Source organism: Centrocercus urophasianus, unplaced genomic scaffold, assembly GCF_019232065.1.
Source record: "Centrocercus urophasianus isolate 14NV4802_14NV808 unplaced genomic scaffold, USGS_Curo_1.0 seq_16, whole genome shotgun sequence".
Lineage (NCBI taxonomy): Eukaryota > Metazoa > Chordata > Aves > Galliformes > Phasianidae > Centrocercus > Centrocercus urophasianus.
In genome coordinates this window covers 17206459-17228021 of record NW_024884711.1, presented here as the reverse complement: position 1 = coordinate 17228021, position 21563 = coordinate 17206459, and the positions used below count along the sequence as shown (strand labels likewise).

Genomic DNA, 21563 nt, shown 5'->3' with positions numbered 1-21563 from the left:
AGCATTTGCTATGTAATCCTTCTGAAAAATCCAAGAAGCTGAAGTGTAGCTTTGTGGTTGAATAGCAAAACAGCTGCTGTTGATTTAGAGCCCAACTTTGGTTATTGTATAAAGTTGAGAGGAGAAGTTGAAAGTTTATGTTGTAGAGTGTCACTAGCATCAGCTCTGTTCCTTTCCAGTAAAAAGGCAGACTTTGGAATTTCTCTAATCTATACTAGTTCATGGAATTGGTGTTTTGAAACAAACGTTTTGCTCTTCTGTGAAATCTGCTAGCTCAAAGTTGGCCAACCTGATGTGGAGAACTTGCTTTTATTGTGCAATTATGAGACCTGTTCATCAAATACTTGGTTGTTATTTGGAATCATGTTTGTTCTGCTTGCTGATGAAATTCTTCTCCCTCTGTTTATAGGATGATAAAGTTAAATCTCTTATCCTGAATTTGTTCCGCTGTGACAGACTGACAGCTGAGCAGGTGCTGAGGGATGATTGCTTCCTCTTAGTTGATGCCATTCCAGTTCCTTCACAGCTAGGTGAAGAGCATGAGCCGCCTGAAGAACATGATTCTGAGAAGACAGATGAAGAGGAAGATGTAGTTAACTCCAAGAAGAATGCAGTAAACCCTACCCAATAGACAAGGAACTTGTCCATCAGGTGTCTGACACTTATTTTTGTTTCATTTTGAGATCAGTTGTTGTCCTGATTTAAAATCTCAAAATATAAAAGGTTTGGTAGGTGGAGTCATGTTCTGTGAGGTTTATATAATCAGTGTTTTCTTTTAAGTACGTAGTCTGAGAGCTCAGAAATGTGATTTTTCCTTAATTTGTTACCCTTTTCTTTGCCTGTTATGTAGGCTTTGCACTTATGAAATATAGTTTGTTAATGCCAGAAATATTTAAGATTAAGGTAGCGTAGTAACTTTTGTATCCAGTTTTCTATCCCTCTTCTTGCTGCAGTTTCAGAATACATGTTCCTGCTAGAGACACTCTAGGGTGTTACTTTTTCAGTTAAGTTTTTTGTTACTGCAGTCAAGGTATTTCCTACTGTAACTGTCTTCAAGATTTAAGAAGAAGAAAAGAACGGCTTCCACAACTGGTCAGGAAAATAGGAAGCAAGCTGCCTCTTTTATCTTTCTGCACTAAAAGATTTCTAAATAGCAAACACTGTTTCAGTTGCCCTTTCACAGTGTTGCTGTGCTAAGTGGAATACTGCACACACTTGTTGCAGTAATCACTGCTTGTCTGTTCAACCGTGTGTATCGTCTGCTCTTAGATATTGTTGACAGTAGGTAGGCATTTTGAGTGTGTTTTCTTGCCTGCAGTGCTTTTCTGTTAGCATTACCCCTGAAAGAGTTTTGTTAGCTCTTTATTTTAATAGGAAACTGTTGCTTATCTATAGTTCACCTTTCTTGGGAGGGAGAAAGGTTAATGTTCAGAGTTTCTGTAGCAATATATTTAGCCTCTGGGTGTTGCTCTTGGACAGTGCTGTTAGCAGACTAGTATTTTGCAGAGGAATTATTGAAGATGCATGTTGTCAGATGAAGAATGTGAAAAATTGGTGTGTAATGGGCAAGGTGCAGCAGCAGGGAAACCAGGAAGCCCTCGGGTACAATAACAGTCAACAGCAGAATATATCATTCTGGCATTTCCTTCTGTGATAACAGGCTGGCTTGCCTGTGTCACTGTTCTTTACTCAAAGTAGCATGTAAAATGCCTGGTCCTATTTTCATTGAACTGTAATGATTTTTGATTTCTAGTGTGTATGTAATTAATGTTATTAAAGCACTTGTTAAAATAGTTTGGACTTCTTGGTTAGTGTGATTAATGTATTTCTGTTATTGAAATCGCAGAAGACGAATTCCTTCCTTTTTGTTGGTGAGAACAACTGTGAGCAGTTCTGTGGGATGCTTTCCAAATGCTGATTGAAGCCTTTTGCTGTTGATAACCTTTAATATTAAACAGTGAACAAGTTTGTAACTGTAACCTGATGTTCTGTCATTTAATAAACTTTTGCCCTGTTTTCTGCACCTGTTTTCTCTGCGCAACCTAAACTGACTTCTTAAATCCCACAATTCTTACTTTTTTTTTTTTTAAATGAGAAGTCTCTGTTTATGTTTGATTTAAAAACAGTGGTCTTTTAGAATCTCCTCCAACTGTAAGCAATCTGATTTTTTACATGTGGAGCCTAATATAGGAGATCAAATTATTTATAAAATCTGCAAGTAAGCCTTTGAAAACTTCTGGTATGTACAAGCATCAGGGTATGGGACAGCTTTTCTATTCAAATTAAGTGCAGATTTGAGCAGTGACAGTTGTACAGTGTCACTATTTTAGTTTATTTCTGCTTTGAGCTTTTCTGTGATGTAACAGTGGCTTTCTTTTTCCTTTGTTGTTTCCAAGCGAATATGCTTTCTTTATGCACATACAAGCAGCCACTTGATGTGGCTTTACCCAGCTTATCTTGCAGACCTGATATAGAGCTGTTCCTCTTACTGAAGAGGACCTTTTTCAGGAGGTTTGGAGGAAGCAAAGGCTTTTATCTGCTGTAGGAATAAGCATCTGGTTATTTCTTGAGACTCCTGCTGTTCTGTTCACTGCCTCCTGAACTGCAAGCTCTTCCCAACATCCATAATAACTTCACACCTTCCATGTAATTCCAGCTGATCGCTCTACTAGCATTTGGTGTTTCAGCCTGCATAGTTTTTAGAAGTTTGTTTCTTGTATTACAGAATAGTTATCTGCAAGTAGAGTCCTTATTAACATTCACTGGTGTTTTAACAAGTTTTCTCCTGATGATGGTAGCTGAAAGTAGGTATAGCCTTACAGGTTAAATTACTTTGTAGCAGCTGCCTCAAAGACTTCCCCTAAATGAGGTAAAAATTTATTTTATCTGCAGTCACTTCATTTCCCCAGCTTGGAAGGGAATACATCAAGATCACACCATGTAGATGCATCTTCAGAAGGAACACATAATCAGATCTTTTTGTTTTGTCTGGTGTCTGTGTGTTAGTGCTGTAAAAACTAGTCACCAGTAGGTGGAGAGGAACACTATTTGCTTTGCCACAAGAAGAAGTGAAGTTCATTTGTTGTACTTCTGTGTTGGTAGTAGCTAGCTAAGTGCTGCAGCTGAAGACACTGCTGAGCAGAGCTGGGAAAGCTTGGCAAAACTCACTGACATGTTTCTTCATTTGTGGGTGTAGTTAAGTCACAGCTTAAATTGGTGATTAAGCACCTGGTGGGAAGGCAGGGCCAAACCGGGGGAGCTCAGGTGCAAGCAATGCACCTGATTGACCAGAAGGGTTGGAGTTAGGATCCACCCCTTCCCAGACCTCATTTGAGTGTTGATAGTGGAGGCAAGCGTGTCTTAACTGGAGATCCCTGCCTATGTGAGGACCTTACGGGCCTTTGGAAGGTAAGCAGCTTCTTATTTTTGTGCCCGCTGTTGTTGTTTCTGGTTGGATCTTCGCTCGCTGTGGCCTGGGATTTTGCTGCTCACTGTCTTGTTGCACTTTCAATTGCATTACAGTGGAATTCTAGCTTTTCAGTTTTTCTGTAATCCTTTTGACTGGTAGTGTAGTCAAGTAGACAGATGCGTTATGTCTCCTGTTGATGGATGGATCAGTAATGGGGGTGTTTTGGGTTTGGGTTTTTTTTTTTGGTATTTCAGGTATGGTATTAAAAGCCTGTTAATCTGGAGCCTCTCTGGCTTCTTTATGATTTCTTTTTCTAACTCAGTTGCTTGATGTTCCAGCAAAGACAACAAAGGTGTGACTATACACCTGGCATAGTGATGTAGGATATTGGTGGTTTTGATGCTTCTGGAAAGGGAGTTTTTGAAGTAAAAGGTGATTTATCTGTAAGCTGTGGGGCTTTGAGATGCAAGATGTCAGTTTTGCAGAACATTTTGCCCTTAACCAACTGTGACTTGGTTTGTTTTCCCAAGTGTAGTCTGGGGTATTTAACAGGTACATGTTGTGGCCTTTCAGGCAGTATAAGGCTGCACGTAGTTAGTTCCAGCAGCTGAGGGAATGTTTACGGTTGCCTCTCCATTGCTGACTGAATCTTTTGCATGTTTCTGTGCTGTGTCTTTCTAGTCTCTTGAGATCTTTTCTTCTGTTCCTTGATTTCAGCCTGGTATTCTGGTTTCTGTTCCTCTGGTCTGTGAAGGCATTACCAGAACCTGAAAAATCTGTGAAATGGAATTTTCTTAATAGTCTTGACACTGTACTCTGTGGTACGTTATTCCTCACCAAGGCAGAATTAGATGTGTGGGCAACTCCTGAAGAAGAATGTGTTAATGCATCTGCTTGAAAGTCTCTTGAGTGTCTCAAGGTTTGGTAGAAGAATTTGAAGTGATAGTTAAACTGCTTCAAATGTTTATGCTGTGTTTACATGAACCATAGTAAACTGCAGACTGCCACATGCTGTGCAAGGCCTACTGGCTGAAAGACTGTACAAACATCTAAGTGTGTGTATGGCCAGGAGAATTCCTTTGGAGGAGATAGATTGAAGTTACTTTGGTCCAACTTCTGAGATGAAAGCTGGATGAATACTCAAAAGTAAATGTGTGCCAAAATTGATATCGAAAGATGCATGTGAAGGCTGCTGGAATTGGAATTATTTTTATTTGAAGGCATCTTTTTTCTGTTAGAATAGTTTAAAACTGAAGTCCATTCTTGTGAAACACAGGTTTATTCCATCTCATTTTTTTCTTCTAATTTTGAAAAGCTGTCAAAACAATGATTTCACAAAAGCAATGCATGCTAGTTTTTGAAGGCTGGTTGTTGCCAGTGTTCATGTTGCAGGTATGTGGTTATTATAAGCTCATTAGTCAGATTTCTACCTGAATTTTGTGTTTTATGTTCTCTCCTTGCCAGCAAGAGGTGGAGCTGTTGTTCAAGTCTTCTGGCTGCCTCTCTTTGTGTAGGACAAGTGTTTTGTTTCTCCCTGTGTTTGTTGGTGCCTTTTTTTATTTTTAAAACTTGGTCTGAGGATTGGCTGCTGTGTCTACGTATTTTCTATGTACCTTTGTGTAATCTTTTGATGAAATGATAGATTACTGGCATGTTGAATTTTGCAGCACTTGCATATACTTCAGGTTATACCTCTCCCAGTTTTCTTTCCAGCAGATCTTGTGATACTTTGCTGTAGAGTTAGTCCTGGGTTGAGAAACACTGGGTTATTAGTTACCTTCCTTCTGCTTAGCAAGAAAAGTGTAAATATGATGCCTCATGCACTGTTGTGATATATGTAATTCTGGTAGTATGATTTCCATAGTCTCAAAGCAAATACCTTCCTGTGTTTTCCACTCTAGCACCCGCAATCTACTGACTTTCAGAATGTTTGAGCTCCTACAAACTGATGTTCATCCTTTTAAGACAAGCATACTCCTTCCTTTTGCAGTGTATCAGGTAATGCTCAGAGGAACACTGCTGCTTCATCCTGGCTGTATGGGAACTGTTGATCATGGCCTGAACCTCTGATGGACCACCTGAGGCAGGCAACGAGTCAGCTGTGGGAGCACAGGTGAGGCCAATTCACCTGTGTTATCAGAAGGGGTGGAGCGTGGCTCCACCTCTCCTGGATAGCATTTACATGCTGTCTGCCACTGAGGAAGGATCTCTTTCTGGAGATTGCTCCTCGTGGAGTTTATTGCAAGCCTACAACGTTGGTGAGCATGTTTCACTTATCTTTCCACTGTGTAATCCTACTTAGCCTAACTTCTGTGCACTCATTGAGTGTATAACTCTGTACACCTATTGGTTGTATACAGGTCTAACAGGTTGTGCTTCTGTTTGGGCGTCTTCTCCACATATGTACTTTGAGTTTTCTATTGCTGGTACTGTGTGCTGTGCCTCACTACTCAGGAACTGCTCAAATAGACCTGCAGACTCCATTCTTCCCTTCATTTCCCTTTTCCTGTGGCTGGTTCTCTAATCTTTAAATTTCCTGTGTTACACTAGAGAATCTTATTCCTTGATGATTTCACACTTTTTTTTTTTTTTTTTTTTTAACAACTTCTCAGTATCAGTAACTTCTAAGTGAGGACGAGTAGAGGAGTAAGCCTCTAACAGATCACCTGTTCTTATATACAGCTGACAGATAGTCCTTGAATTACAACCCTTTGTTCTAGATGGTTTCACACTGAACACAAAATCTTTCTATTTGCCTAAATTGATCTGTGAAACTCTCCTTTGTTAAGGACATGGGATCAGTATGTTTGTGGAGACCTTTCGCCTTCTGATACTGGAGAGCACGAAGAGTTGGGGCTGGTTTGTGCAGGGTCAGCCACCTATATCTGCTAATGTAGAATGCTCAGTAAGTGAATGTGTGGGATGTGTAGGTAAAGCTGGAGCCAGTTTTCAACATGTGGTATGAAATGAATATTACGAAGTTGTTTCTGGTAGATGACAACCTGTTTACATTAATGACCTTTTCCTAATACTCCCCTGAAGTACTGTGTTAAACAGAGCATTTGCTGTATTACTACCTCATACGTCTGCAAAGCTGTAAAATTCATTGGATATCTTTTGCTGTCAGGGCCTCATAGCATGGTGACTGGCTGAGCAGCCTTTATATTTCAGTATTTAATTCCTTACGTTGTTTCCACAAAGATGACTGTCATCTGGAACTGGAATAGTTTGATGCTTCTGTTTGCTTGGAGATGCTGATATTTGCTTCATGTTGCTGTTTGCTAGTTTTATGTGACTGCTGATGTGCGTAAACTGTGAAACTGATTGTTTGGATTTGCTGTAGTGATTTGTTACAAAGCAGCCTTTTTCCCTCCAGCTTAGTAACGGTTCTCCAGCCTCATCTGGATGTGCACTGTATTGTTTTCTTTTCCCCCCATAGGGGAGCAGCTAATCTTTAAAGATGAAGATCAAAACCCTCACTCATAGCCGTCTGCTTCCACTGCTGGAGAGCTGAAGGAGGTACTGGTTACCAGTAACTTGCTGCTTGAAAGCTGCTTTTTCTTCCTGGGTCTTTCTCTTCAGTGGAAGTGACTTTAAAAGACAGGGGATTTCAATAGGAAGCTTGAGCACTGAAACTTGTTCTAAGCAATACAATTGAAGAGCACTTGATAGTGCCTATACTTGCCATTCTTAGAATTCATGTGCTATTTCAAAGCATTGGTGGTAGTATTGTTTCCTATTAGTCTCAACTCTTCAGGGAATTCCCATCTGCCTCCTGTATGAGATCACAGAGCAAGAAACAATGTGTAACGGTTGTTAGAAGGGCCAAAATGTTGAACCTGCCTTACTGTAAATGCAAAGTACATCCTTGGAGAGTTGCTGACAGACCAGCAGCTGTGTTAGTGTTATGTCTCGGGGCATTGGTAAAGATACTAAGTTAATCTTTTGACATTTTAATTTGATTTTTAACTTAACGCCATGATTCATTTTTAACTTTTAGAAGCTCCGTTTATGACGATCATTTAATTGGTAGTAGCTGTAAATTGTACTAGTTGCAAAGGAATGCATAAAAGAGATGCATGTAGTATAATTTGGAATGTGATAGTCTTAGTAGCCTGAGTCATGTGTTTCATCATCTACACCAGTTAGTATCATTTGGTGATTCATAAGTCTATTTGTTGCTTTTTTTAGTGTGTCATCAGTAAATAGCTCAGCGCTAAGGTGGTACAGCAGTCTTACCTCAGTGATAGGAACAATCAAACCTGCATTCTTTCCTACGTCCATACTGTAAATCTCCCTCTGACCTATTAAATAACTTCCTGTGCTTCAATGGACGCTCTCTGATTAAGACACAAATTGGCATATAAGATTACCAGAGGACTGCTATCTCAATCTAAAATTTACGATTTGAACAAAGTATTTGGAAATGTTTGTTCACTTGCTAAAGGTGACCTATTGCCACAGAACCTGAGCTGATATAAGCAGGAAGCAGTCAGCATTTGCTTTATGTTAAGTCGGTGCTTCTACAGAAGTACTGTCAGGTTCTTGAATAGTTGATGTCTCTAACTCAATTAGAGAAAACTTAATCTTTTCATTAGACTCTGTGAGTTCACTTTCAGTTTAAAATCCTTAAGCAGCATGATTTGTTTTGGAGTGTCCCCTCTGTTTATCTGCTGCACCAGCAATAGTACCTGCCACATAATAACTTCTCTTTGAAGTTTGAAAAGCTCTCCAGAAATGGTCAGTCCTCATGTAGATAGGCAAAGATAGATTACTAAATTGGTATTTGCAACACTCAAGGGAATGAATTATGCTCTAATAATGTTCACTGCTTATTCAGGTGTTGGTGAGGAGAAAAGTTACTAGCCTATTGCCAGCGTATTGCTGACGTTTCTCTCATGTCGCTTATGAAAAGGTAAATGTCAAAGCATAAACTGCTAGGGTATTGCCTCTGGCACAGACTTGGCTGTCTGATAACCTGAAGTAATAATATAATTGTAGTTTGCCATTGAGAGGTGATTTCTCACCGAAACAAACCTTGTCTTTATAAAATTTTTCCAGCGCTTCCTACTGCCACTTGCTTTCTATCCATTGTTTCAGAAAGCTGATACTGTCAGATGCGTGTGTGTGTATCTGTAGGTATTTGGGTATTTGTACTTAAATTCCTCTAAGACTGATATTTACCAGCTTACATATGCTTTTGTCTGTTGTCTGAGGGCTCTGTGAATACTTAGTTGTGCTGTGCCATTAGAATAGCCATGTTGATTCTGAAATGATCAGTGAGTTGTTGACTACTGTTTAGTGTCTGCTTTTTCAATTGTCTTGATAAATAAAATGGTTGTATGTTAACTCACTGCCGTTTGCATAAAGTACTGTGCAGAATTGTAGCACTTCTAGCAAATATGCCAATTTGTGTATTTTGGCCATGCACTCATCATCCTAGGAGCGCAAATGAAGGCTAAACTAGCTTTAGCAAATTAAATGCTAAAGAAATTTGGGGTAAATCAGTCTGAGGAGACAGAATTCTTGAATACTTAAAATGTTTCCGCTGACTTTGGTGCTACTGCCTGTCTTCTCAGTAAAATATTGGGAATTTCTTGGTACCCTTTCTCTTAGCTGAGATATGCTTTACAGGCTTGGGCATCACGCATCAAAGAAGATTAAAACCTCAGGTAATTTGTATAAGAGTACGAGGAACGTCTACAGATATGGATCTGTTCTGGAAAAAAGACTTAGGCAAACAAAGAGTGGGTTTTAAGTCCTTTAAGAGGTAAAAGCCTAGAAGAGGGATGAACAGGATGGAGTTACTATACTTCTGCCCTTTTGGGGATTAATGGGCTGAATTGTACAGTGAAGTAAGTGAAGGCTAGATATTAGAAACATTCTAATTCTGCATAGTTGAGCACTGGTATGTATTCCTTAGGGAGATCTGAAGCCTGTTAGCACTGTACAAAGATAAGACAACCATCTGGCAGGAATGACATAAATACGAATAACCAGTGGAAGAAGGGATGGAAGGTAGACTGGATAATCCTGTTTGTTCTGTTTGATTCTTTTATAGTATAGTACTTTATTTTTTTTTAATCACTTTGCTTTAAGCAATCACTACTAGGCAGGTTAGATCATCAAATAAAACAGTGTGAACATGAAATAAGGTCATGAACCTTGTAAACTAAGGTGTGAAAACTTGGGTCACAATATTTTTGCAGATCACAGTGAATGGAAATATAGATTAACTGAATGCAATCCAGATCCATCTGCAATTCTAGCTCTAGAAAGCTGAAGTAACATTTACCTTTCACCTATTGGAGGCTGCACACCTGGCTTGCTGTATACCAAGGGTAGATTGACATTTGCAGAGACCTGAGGCACTCAAAATAATTGACTCTGCCTGTGAGGATGACTTAAACAAAAGCTTTATCGCTTATAAAGTTTTGTTGCATTCATTTGCAAATCAATTTTAAGGCATTTTATTTTATACAGAAGCCTGTCTCCTTAGCTAGCTGTCAAATGCCCTTTTGCAGGCAGTAAAGTCTTTTGTGGCCAGAATGTTATGAGCATGTGATTAATAGGATATTGAACTTTGGATATAAGGCTGAAAACAGCCATGGCTTTTTCCTCCTGTTGGGAAACATTATATTTGGAGTATTCTGCCTATACGTCTAACCTGTTGTAGGGAAAGAACTGCCAGATCAGTCATCAGAAGGGGAAGGAAGCCATGTTTACATTCACATTTATAGGGAACCTGCCAAAAATGTGCTTTAAAAGGGACTTGCTTTGTCCCTTGAGTGAGGTTGCCAAAGTCCTGTCCTCTGTTAACAGAATCCCAGGGGTTGGAAGGGACCTTGAGATTGAGTCCAGCCCCCGTGCTAATGCAGGTACCCTATAATAGGTCACCCAAGGAGGCATCCAGACAGGTCTTCAATATCTCCGTAGGAGGAGACTCCACACCCTCTCTGGGCGGCCTCTTCCCAGTGCTCCCTCACCCTTATCGTAAAGAAGTTCTTCGTCATGTTAGTAGGAATCTTCCTGTGTTCAAGTTTCAGGCTGTTACTCCTTGTCCTATTGCTTCGTTACACTGAGAAGAGCCTGGCTTTTGTGTCTCACCTTTAGATATTTATAAAGAACTGGGGAGCCCAGAATAGGACACAGTAGTCTGAATATGGCCTCACCAGGACATAGAGGGGAAAGATCACCTCCCTTGACCAGCTGGCCACGCTTCTTATAATGTACCCCTGTTCTTAAACCTTTTTTAATGGTATTCACCAATGAAAACAAGATTCCTGTCTGTATTTATTGTCATCTGCTATTGGTTCCCTATCTGCTGTGCTTGTTAAATGTCTCTGCTGCAGAGAGGGCTATGATGATCTAGTCACAATTGCCTTCAGGCAGGGTTGCACTTCCAAGGAACACCTGCTTTTGTTCTGCCATCCCTGGCAGAAGTAATATTAAAAAAAAAAAAAAAAAAAAAGCATACACAATAAACAAGCATGTTCTGAAATGGAGTGACATGCCAACTATTTCAGAAGAGATTCAGTTTGTAGAATATTTTGGCCCATTAGCTCTGTAGTGTATTTGTCTCTTTCACAAGAAGCCTGAAAAAATCAGAGGTATGGGGAATTCTGAACCAGCTGAGGGAAAGTGAACCCTACTGGCTCTTTGTGCCAATTAAAAGGAGTAAATGAGCTGAAGTGTTCCTTTTCTCACAAGTGGGTTATGGAGGCAGTGAGAGTTCTGCTTGCTGTACCTGTACAATCAGGGTGGTGCTGGGCTTGGCAGGGAGTTTGGTTATGTGATGTGACCCTAGAAAGTGTACTAAATTTATAGTATGTGCCACAGACTTCAAGACACAGACTAATAAAGTGCTTGAGTTTGTGCTGAAATGCTTGTTGAGAGAAGGTGGATTGAAGCAGGTGTATTGAGTGCTTGGTGAATTTGGTCCAGGGTTTTCTCAGCTGAGCTCTCAGAACTTTGTAATTCTTTTGTAGCAAGGAGTCCTGATGCCTAGCTAGACTTGCTTGAAATTGCAGTATTTCTGTGAAGCAGAGCAGATCTTACAATTTCTGGCCCCCTGCCCCGGACAAAGCTGTGTTGTTTGACTAAGCATGTTTGTCTTGCATTTACTGCCTGTCATTTCTACTGTTTGTATTTAGACTTGCAGCAGTGCTGTACTGCTAGTGCCCTGCATAGCTTAATGGCTTCCAGAAATTCTCCTTATAACCTGTCAGGCTTCCCTGCACATTCTTCATGCAGTTTCTTTCTTATATCCACAAACCTATTTCCTTCTCTTCCCTCTGACAGGGAGAGCTCTGAACTATATATGTAGTGTAAATGGGCTCTGGTTCTAGAATATCAGAGCTTGTAAAACTGAGTTCTTTCAAAAATGCACAGCACTAGCAAAACAAATGCAGCTCTTTCAAACTAGAGAAGTGTGCTCTGTATTGTCCTGGATGTGCTGTGTGGAGTGGCAGCTTCTGAGTGGAGCTACCTTATTAAGTTAAAAGCCAGTGTCCTGAGCTGCTCTGCAGTGCCGTTAATCTTGTTTCTTCTTGCTGGCAACTTGCGAAGTTTCTTGGAGTTGATATGTTTTAACTGAAATAGTGACAGAAGTTTACGTAGTGTTAAGTGGAAAACATGAGAAGAGGTGTTTGCAGTGAGTGGCAGGAGGCATTGTGTTTAGGGATGAAAGTCCTCTTCTGTCAGTGCTATATGGAATGTTGAGCTAAGGAGAAGGAGGTGAAGGAGAGGAAGTCTGTGTTATTACACTGAAAAAAAATAAATCTGTGAAGATAAGCCCAGAATTTGAAGTACATCTAAAAGGAAGATAAAAAGCTGTGGTGCTACTGTTAAATATGTGACATATTTTTAGAAGTTCATAAAAGTGGAACTTAATGGATCAGAGACAAGGGAAAATGAAGTGAAGTCCTTGTAATTATGCACTCCTAGGATTTTCGTTATGGGACAATAGCTATCACTCCACTTCCAAGAGGATTTGCAATGAATCTCTGTTTTAGACCTGATCTTGGTTTGTTCAAAGTTTCATAATATGGATGTGTAGGCGTGGATCCAAAATATGAGTTTTTCTAGACACTGAAGAAAAATCCTAAGAGACAGTGTTCTTGCAAAAGCCCTGACAGGATAGCAGTTAACAAAATTTAACTTCCTGCTTTTTATTGGGCCAGGACTAAACTTAATGGCAGTAAGTGTCTGAACTGTGAGGATCACTGAAAGTGAGGAGGTACTGTGTAGCCAAGTACAGTGCAAATGATTACTGGAATACAAATTCTTTCCTTCAGTGCAATTAAATCTATTGCTTGAAGAGATCTTGCCCAAACCCCAATAAATTACTGAAATGTTTGCTGGTGAAAGTGAAGGTACCTAGAAATGTCTGGGGATTCTTTCCTCTTGTCTTCCACTGGGGTAAGTTGCATGAAAGATGTCTTCTAGGAAGCTAGTGTTGATGTAGGACTGTTTGTGACAGATCTGAGTAATGCTGGAGGCAGGGCATTGATCTGAGAAATGACTTCAAAATATAATTACTATCGATGATATTAAGAGACTGCTATTACCAAAATACAGTTGTGACATGTTTTGCTGTACTAAACTATCTAAGTGGACTTAAAAGATAATGTAAAAAGTACATATTGATTACCACGTTATTTGGAATACTTCTTTCCTTGTGCTTTTCCTGGCCTATTTTAAATGTGGAAGTGCGGAAGAAGTTTTCTGACTGCCAGAGTGAAGTGCTGTTTCATAATGCAATGTCATGCCCAAAGGCCCGAACACTTTAGAGTTTGCTTGGAATGAGCTTCCATCATATTACTGATACCTTTTTCATTCTGTGCTTTTTTCCCTTTGAAAGTGTTCTGCCTTGTCATAGGGGAAGGGAAAAAAAAGTATCTAGGGGTCAGTGTCAATGTTTTCTGCAGATCAGGATTAACAATACCACTAAATTTGATGTGTGTTCCTTGACTTTCTCTGAATGCAGAAGAAGGTGGTGTTGGCACAGACCTATTTGGATAAGTTCCAGTGTACTCTTAGATGAAGTTAAAAGATCAGCTGACAGCTGTGTGGTTTCTTCCATGCCACAGGGCATGCCTCCCCATGCAGAAGTGGAGTGGAAAAAACATTTTTCCAGTTTCATTAATGCACTGATTTATTTTAAATTGATTATCAGTCTGTAAATTGTGTATTCTGTCTTCACCACAACATTTTTTTAAATTGCCCTCTTTTTGAGGGTAACTTTATGGGTTTTCATCACTTCTTGTGCTAGGTAATGGTACAGATGAGTTCTCTGTTCATATGCAGATGTTTACCCAGTCCTTACTTTAAGAGGGTACTCAAGGGATACAGAGCATTCTCATTACAGCATTGAGCCTTCAGCTTTGATCCATTCTTCAGTTGTACCGTTTGTCAGACATCAAACTGCAGCTGCTCAGTTTCTCCAGGTGCTAAAACTTATACACTTGTTATTGGAAAGATTTTATAAAATGGGTGTTGGAAACTGTATTTCTTTGTGGCTGTTGATTTTTCATATAGGAAGAGGCATTTGCATCCTCATACTACTTCAGTGTTGCTGTGTGAAATAAGTGCAGCCTCCTGGGGGTGATGATTGAAACACGTGTGCGTATGTGCTGTGTGTGTTTCTTTTTTTGTGCTGTGACTCAGCTCAGTTACTTTCCTCCAGGAGTCAGTAAACGTTAGGGCAAAGCCTGTTTGCATCCGAGATCTTCAGAGATATGTCTCCTAACTAATGACAAGAATACAGAAAGGCGCTCACGTGTATCTGATCTGAAAGCTGGCATTTTAGTTTAATATTCCCCAGAATAGTGTGGACAACTTGGGCATGCCAAAGCAGAACTGTCACAAGCACTGGGTAGGCAGATGCGTAATGTACACATGCTATGTTTAAATAAAAAAAGGAGAATGGTAATATTTTTGATAAACTGATCTGGCCTGCATGTCCTTTTGTGTATTTGCTCTTTTTTGCTCTTTTTGTCTTGGGTGCTGCTCGCTTGTTTGAATGTAAGGCCAACAACAGACACTCGAAGCCAATGTGTCACAGGATCACAGGGTGGATGAGATTGGAAGGTGCCCCTGGAGCCTGCCAGCGCAGCCTCCTGGTCCAGGCAGGGTCAGTGAAAGCAGGGTGCTCAGGACCATGCCCAGGCGAGTGTGGGTGTCTCCAAGGATGGAGACTGTAAACCTCTGGGTAATCTGTTCTATTTTTTTTTTTTTTTTTTTATACCACCTTCAGAGTAAAACAAAACAAAAAAACTATTGTGCTTAAACAGTTTTCTGTATTTCAGTTTGTGCTCATTTTCTTGTCCTTTCATAGATGCACCACTGGGAAGAGTGTTTCAATCTTCTTTATGTTCCCTCAGCAAATACTTCTGGTCTTCAGGCTCAGTTCTCAGCTTCTTGTATGACAGATTCTGGTCCATGTAGCTGTCTTTATGACTCTTTGCTGGATTTGTTCCAGTATATCTGTACCCCTTTAGTATGGGCAAGTCCAGTACTGAATACAGTGCTGCAGATGTCCTAGCAGCGCAAAGCAGAGGGGAAGAAATCACCTCCCTCAGCCTGCTGGTGGCAGCATGCATTCTTGGAGTATGAACTTCTGTGGCTTAAACTCCAGATGCTGAAAAAAATCTCTTGATGCTGCCTCATTTTGGGCCATCGTGTGCCTGCTGCATGTGTACTGAAAGCCTCAGTGCAGCTGATCAGGATCTGCTTGCTGGCTGTGCCTGCTGGCGGGAGGCTGCTATTCATCCTCAGTGTAATTTAGCATGTCACCTGTTGATTTCAACAGCAGTGTTTGGCTTGTGCTAGTTTCTACCACCTGTGAGAAGAACAGAGGTAAATTTCTCAGGATCTCTCTCCAACCTGGAACAAAGATTTCTAATAAAGCAGTGTCTGCAAAGGTTTATATCATTTAAACAAATAAATAGAATTATAGCACCGGCATGACATGGTCCTGCTTTTTGTTGGATTTCTGATTTATTTTTTTTAATGTCTGGTGCAAACTGTGCGAGCAGTTGAATGTTCTGATGTTACAGTACGTCCTCAGCACAGCATTTTATCACTTTGTTGTGCATGTTGGCACCTTAAGCCTTTAAACAGCACTGTTTTTATATAATCAGCAGAGATGTTTGTACTGATATTTTCCTGAAAGAGCCTGTTTATGACTCATGTAGCTATATCTTCAGGCTAATTTGCTGCAGGCTGCTGTAACCTCACTAATTGTCCTTAGTTATGACACTGTCAGATATCTGCAGTTAATCTCAGCAGAAAGGCACCACCATTGCTGGCCGAGGGCTGGTGTGTGTTGTCAGTTTATTGCCACAGAACCTGCTGACTTAGAAGCTGGATGCTTTGCACCTCATAGTGCAAATGATCATTTCTAAAATATTTTAAGAAACAATGTGTTTGTCAGAGGAACTGCTTTGAAGGCATATCTTTATTTCTGTACAAAAACAATGGAAATACATTGATTTCCATCAGAGACATTCAAGTCTTATATACAGTTCTTTGATCTTCGGTCCTTAAGGAAAGTGTGAGGATCTGTCAGTATGTGTAAATACCTCAAGGGTGGGTGCAAAGAGGAAGGGACTGGGCTTTTTCCTTGGTGCCCAGTGCTGGAACAAGAGGCAATAGGTACAACTAGCACACAGGAGGCTCTACCTGAGCATCAGGGAATGCTATTGTACAGCCAGAGAACAGGCTGCCCAGAGAGGCTGCAGAGTCTCCTCCTTGGTTGTCTTCAGAAGTTGCCTGGGAACCCGGCTCTGAGTGTCTCTGCTTGGGTAGGGTTGGGCCAGATGGGCTTAAAGGTCCCTGCCACCCTCAACAACTCAAGAGGCTTTCACACTGAATATTCCCTTTGACATGCAGTGATAGCAGAGCCAAGTCTTCTCCTTCTATCTTCTGTAGTATGTTGTTTGCAGCCCACAGTTGATGTTCTCAGATGAAGAGCTCTCACTTTACCACTGTTCCAGCCTGTATGTTTCTCTAGCAGTTTTCTCTCTAGAAGGTGAGGAGACTCTGGAATTGAGATTAAGGTACACAACTGTTTCAGGTGTGTAGCAGTGGAATTATGTGGGAATGTTTGTGTATAGGTCTTGTGAGAGTGGTTGGCAGCATTCTGTTCTGAGCAGTGAATTATGGGACCATTACTATCAAGTACAGGCTGTTGTAGAATGTAGGAGCTGGGAAATATATTTGGGGGTTGCTTAGAAAAGTATGTTGCTGAAAACAAGAATGGTACTTTGCTTTGTGCTAAAAACAAGGGAATGGGGAAGACAAGTGAGATTAAAGATGGCTAGAGAGTGTAGGCAAATATCTGTGCCTCAAAGTGAGGACAAACATTTTAAGGTTGAAATCTCTTGATAAACTTTGTGAGAAAGAAACACTTTTTCATTTGTAGATAGGGACTGGTGTGGAGTCTGCAGAGAAGAATGGAAGGCAGCTGATGCAGCTGTCGCAGAGAAGTGTCAGCCATATGGTGGCAGGAGGCTCTGGGACATGCTTGGATGGACCTCCAGGGAGTGTAACTTGCTTCAGAATTAAGCCTACAGTGAACTACGTGAATGCTCTTCTATTTCTAAATAGTGCAATGAAGAAAGGTTCATTGGATGTGCTGTCTCAAATACTGAGTGTTGAGTCAGCCATGAAGAAACATAGATGCAAACTGAAACGAAAATGGGAATTCTTCTGAGAAATCTCTTTTAGCCCATGCAAACCATTGGTCACGTTGCTCACTGAGGTCTGTACGGAGCATCAGTGTATTCCCATGCCAAACTGCTGTCTTCTGTTCTGTAATGGATACTTTCTCATGAAGTGCAGAACAAAGTGTCTTGTGTGCTGTACGAGCAATCCTCATTATTTTTTATGTGCTACTTCTGCAGTTCAAATCCAGGCAGACACCTCTTGCCTACTGCATGTACCTCTGATTTGAAGAGTACTGGAAGACTGGGATGTTAGTGTGATTAATCAGTTATGTACCCCCCAGTGAGGGGAGAGATGGAGAGGTCTCCTTGCAGAAAGGAGCATTAGGAATGTTATTCTTAACAAAGTAAGGATATGAAGTCCTTTTGTTGCTTTTTCTGACACTTTTCTTTCACTAAGAAAAGCATGGATGAAAGAAACAGTGTTTAATGACAGCATTTAATGATCTCTTTTAAACACAAGATGTTTCCATTCTCTAAGCTTTTTTCTTCATTATATAGCCTACCTCTAGCAGCACCATTTGTAAACACTACACCTGCTCTGCAGGTTGTTAGGCTTCACACTCTTCTAAAGAAGACATTTGCTTTCTCTGTTGTAGAGAAATTACCAGTAGTCTAAAACTCATCTTTTACGAGGCCACAACTTGCTCTTTGTGCCCCCAAGAAATGCATAGATGGAACATAATCCTCCCTGATTTTCCTTATTTCCCAGGGGACCTGACTATTGTCATGCTTCACTTATTCTGGGGAGGGAGATCTGGAGCTTCCTGTGTTGCACATCATGTCTTTCTACTTGACTTATTTGATTCCACAGGTTCCTTTCTGCTGTAGCTTGGGTCCTGGGGATTTAATTTCGCTCTCTGAAATATTAACAGGACCATGCATGCTGATGTATTTGCTAGGCTCTAATGTGAGAAAACCACCACCTACCCACTGTAATAGCAACAGAGTAGAGCTCCTGCTCTCCTCCCTTGTGCGGGATGCTGAATAATGGCATGAATGGTCTGGTTCATACAGAGGGAGATTGAATTAGTGAACCATCACCAGCATTTCTGTGATAAACACTGTTCTTTGGTTTGTCTGTAATTTCCTCTACTGAAGAACAGAAAGAAAGTCCTTGGGGGGCAGCTGGGAAATAGGGGGAATATTAAAGGAAAACTGTATAAGGGCTTTTTCTGCCCATTTTTTCCTAGTGTGTGAGATAGTGAACCAAAGCCTCAAGGTTCTTAAGTGTCTTCCGTATTCCATCAGTGATGCAGGTATGATTCATTGTGATGGTTGGACAAACAATTTCCTTCCTTAGTGTCGTAGTGTACTCAGACTTTGCCAAAGCAAGCAAGAACTAAAACTCCTGCTGTTGAAGCTGGCATTAAAAAAGAATTCATCTGAAATTTTATCCATGTCCGTTGGTCAAGAGCGTGCTTAAAGGTATCCAAAGTTTGTTAGCCTTTGTGCTGTGGAGAAGAAATATTGAGACCAAAATCTTACTGTTATCTTTAAAAAATAAAAATAATTAAAAAATCAGGAACGCATGGGTCAATCAAACTTACTGACAGACTGATCACTTAATGGCACTTTAATTGTTGCTACTTTATTATGAAAATAACTGTGCAAAGGCTCCTATAAGGAAAGGTACATACATATAATTATAGGATGCTTTCGGTGTTTGATAAAAAGAAAGATGAAGTGACTAATCCATTTTACTGGTGGAACTGACAGCTGTAACAAACCTGCTTCTCTCATCAGCCATAAGCTTTTATCTGTACCTTGTACTAATGAATAAATCATCTTATTACATAAAATTGCATTCTAATTGTGCCCATGTCAGTCTATTTGAGGTTGGGCCGAAGCAGCAAGGCTCCCTGGGGGCCTGGGCTTTCCTGTTCTGCTGAGTGCTGAGTGGTCGCATTTTTAAGTGCTTGTGGAGTGCTTGTAGGAAAGAACGGAGAGGGGACTGGAGGAAGGTAGGGCTTGAGAGGGCAAGGTGGGGTGTGCAGGGTGTAAGGAACAAATATGGGAGATGCAGAAATTGTTGAATGGAAGAACCAGCTGAAAAAACATGATGAAAGCTTGTGGGGTGAGTGGGAAGAGAGGGAAGATGAGTCAAAACTACGGCAAACGTTTTTGTGGAGTGGTTTGTGGGAGCTCGTGCTGTTCTCAGCAGTGGAAGGGCTTTCCTTGGTGCTCGCTGTGAGCAGTGCCACGCTGCTGCTTATGTCTGCACGGCTTTTGTTCATGCAAATTGTGTATTCTGTGCCAAGCAGCAATTTCTGTAGTTTTCTGACACTTGCATGGGTGTGTGGCTGGAGCTGGTTCAGTGGGGCTGGCCCTCAGGTGTGTAAGTTCCTCCACTTGTGGAGCTAATAAACAGGGAGCCCGGCCTGCTGTTGCCAATCAGCAGGCACTTGGGGTGGCGGGAGGCCCTCCCGAGGCTCTGGCAAGTTGTTACAGTCAAAACTCTACTTTTTGTCACTTAAAATGTTACCTGGAAAACACAAATTAGTCATTTAATACGTAGAGTGGAACGATGCATCCCCCTACTCCTTGTCAACAAGTCAGACAGTTGATTCTCAGATAAGAGAAAATGGCAATTTGGGCAGACTTTGTGCAGTAAAGAACATTTTTCTAAATTAACTGTAACTAAGTGACTTGGAACTCATCCTTCAACTACAGCAAACTGCATTAACTCTTGTGTATTGATTTTGCTTATGTTGATTAGAAAGAAGTTGAGTGCAAGTAAGACTCGCACAAAAGCAAGTGAATCTGTACAGAAGTTGCACAGCTTTAATTAATTGGGTTTAATAACTAATTTAATTAGAGCTTCCTTTTGTAGACAAGGGATTTGGAAATGATGGTGCAGCTCCTAAGTGATTTATTTAATTATCTGCAAGGGGGAAAAGGAGTCTGACTTGTTACTCTTATTAGAACCACATCTAGAATTTCTGCTGCTTGCTGTTGTATTACAGGCCTAACCCATTTTGTTCTTGGTAGCATCATGCATTATAACCTAATGAATGTGGTCGACTGAGGTGACATGATTCATTGTTTAGGACTCTTTAAAGGTCTCTTTCATTTGTTGCCTATGAAGTCGACGTGTCTTAAGGTGTTGGCAAGTAGAGAAAATGTTGATGCAAGACCTTTTTCCTACCAGGTATTTCAGGGTTGTTCCGGAGAAAAGATGGAGCACTTCTGACATCGCCTAATCTTGATGACAAAAATGCTGAACGGAAAGAAGTCTCCCAGGGAACAAAATAAACCCTTTGGGCTGCCTTCTCAGGACGTAAAATAGAAAAGGAGGTCACAATCATTGCTCTTTTGTTCATTAAGTCTTCACTTAAGAAAGTTCTTATTACTGCAGCCCGTTCCAAGAAAAAGAGTCCCTTTGTAGAGGCTGCTCAGCAAGTGCGTAGGATTGTGTTTTTTATTTCAGCTTTGAGTGTAGAAATAAACTGGCAGTCGTTTGGTTTTGCTGGAGAAAATGAACAGAGTTGAGCATCTGTTCCAGCACTGTGAAGCAAGAATAACCCAAACAAATGAATTCCTTGATTGCTTTTTCTATGTGGATGCAGGCAGTCTTTGTTTGAAGTAGGCCTGAGTGAAAGATTTGCTCCAGCTCCAAACTTTGTGTCAAGGGTGTCCCTTCAGTCTGATTGTCTTCACTTGATGTTATACTGAAGGACTGCTTAACACCCAGTGTGTGCATACCCTCTAGAGCAGGTACGTGTGGTTGAGTTGGAGGATCCATTTGCACTGATCTTCTATGAGGTTTCCACATATTTAAGCAGCAGGAGGACTTGACAAGTGGCTATTTGTTAATTATTGGGATATTGGGTTTGGCAGCTGAAATCTCAGCAGTGGGAAGTGCTGTTAGTGTGCTAGGAGAGGGGACAGGTGATGCTACTACAGTGTGCTGATTCTGATCTCTTGTTTGAGTATTTGGCCAAAGGCAGCCAGAAGCAAAATGCAATTAATCAAGAAACATTTTAAATATTTAAAAGAAGGAAAAAAAATTGATTTGGATTGATAACATGGAACAAGAAGGTAAAAACACTAGAATGGGATAAATGAGCTGTGAAAGAGCAGTCTGCACAGAACAGTGAGAAGAGGTTGAATTAGTGAGAAAGACCTAGCTCAGAACAGACCTGGTCAGATGCCCGTGGAGGTAGGACTGAGAAACTGAACAAAATGGGAGAAGTATGTTGATGTGGATGACTGTAAGAAAATAAAACATGCAGGAGCATGGATGACTGGACGTGAGAAGATAAGGTTAGGTAGTGGCGTTGAAGAGATCTTGAAGACTGACTTCTTCAGGCTCTGAGAGAGATGTGGGTTCCCCCTTTTGTGCAGCTCCTCGTTAACAGCCTTCCTGCAGAGACTGGCAGACATAGGAGGACAGGGTACTGATGACTGAGGACAGGGTACAGTCC

General features: G+C 40.8%; 1 protein-coding gene across 1 annotated transcript in view; it reads left to right on the top strand.

The window, feature by feature from the left end:
- Positions 1–1895, top strand: part of STK31 (serine/threonine kinase 31) — a 34945-nt gene extending 33050 nt beyond the window's left edge. The window contains exon 24 of the mRNA XM_042817070.1: positions 410–1895. Coding sequence (XP_042673004.1) covers positions 410–631 — 222 coding nt within the window. The 3' untranslated portion in view covers positions 632–1895. The remainder of the gene's footprint in view (positions 1–409) is intronic.
- The last annotated feature ends 19668 nt before the right edge of the window (positions 1896–21563 follow it).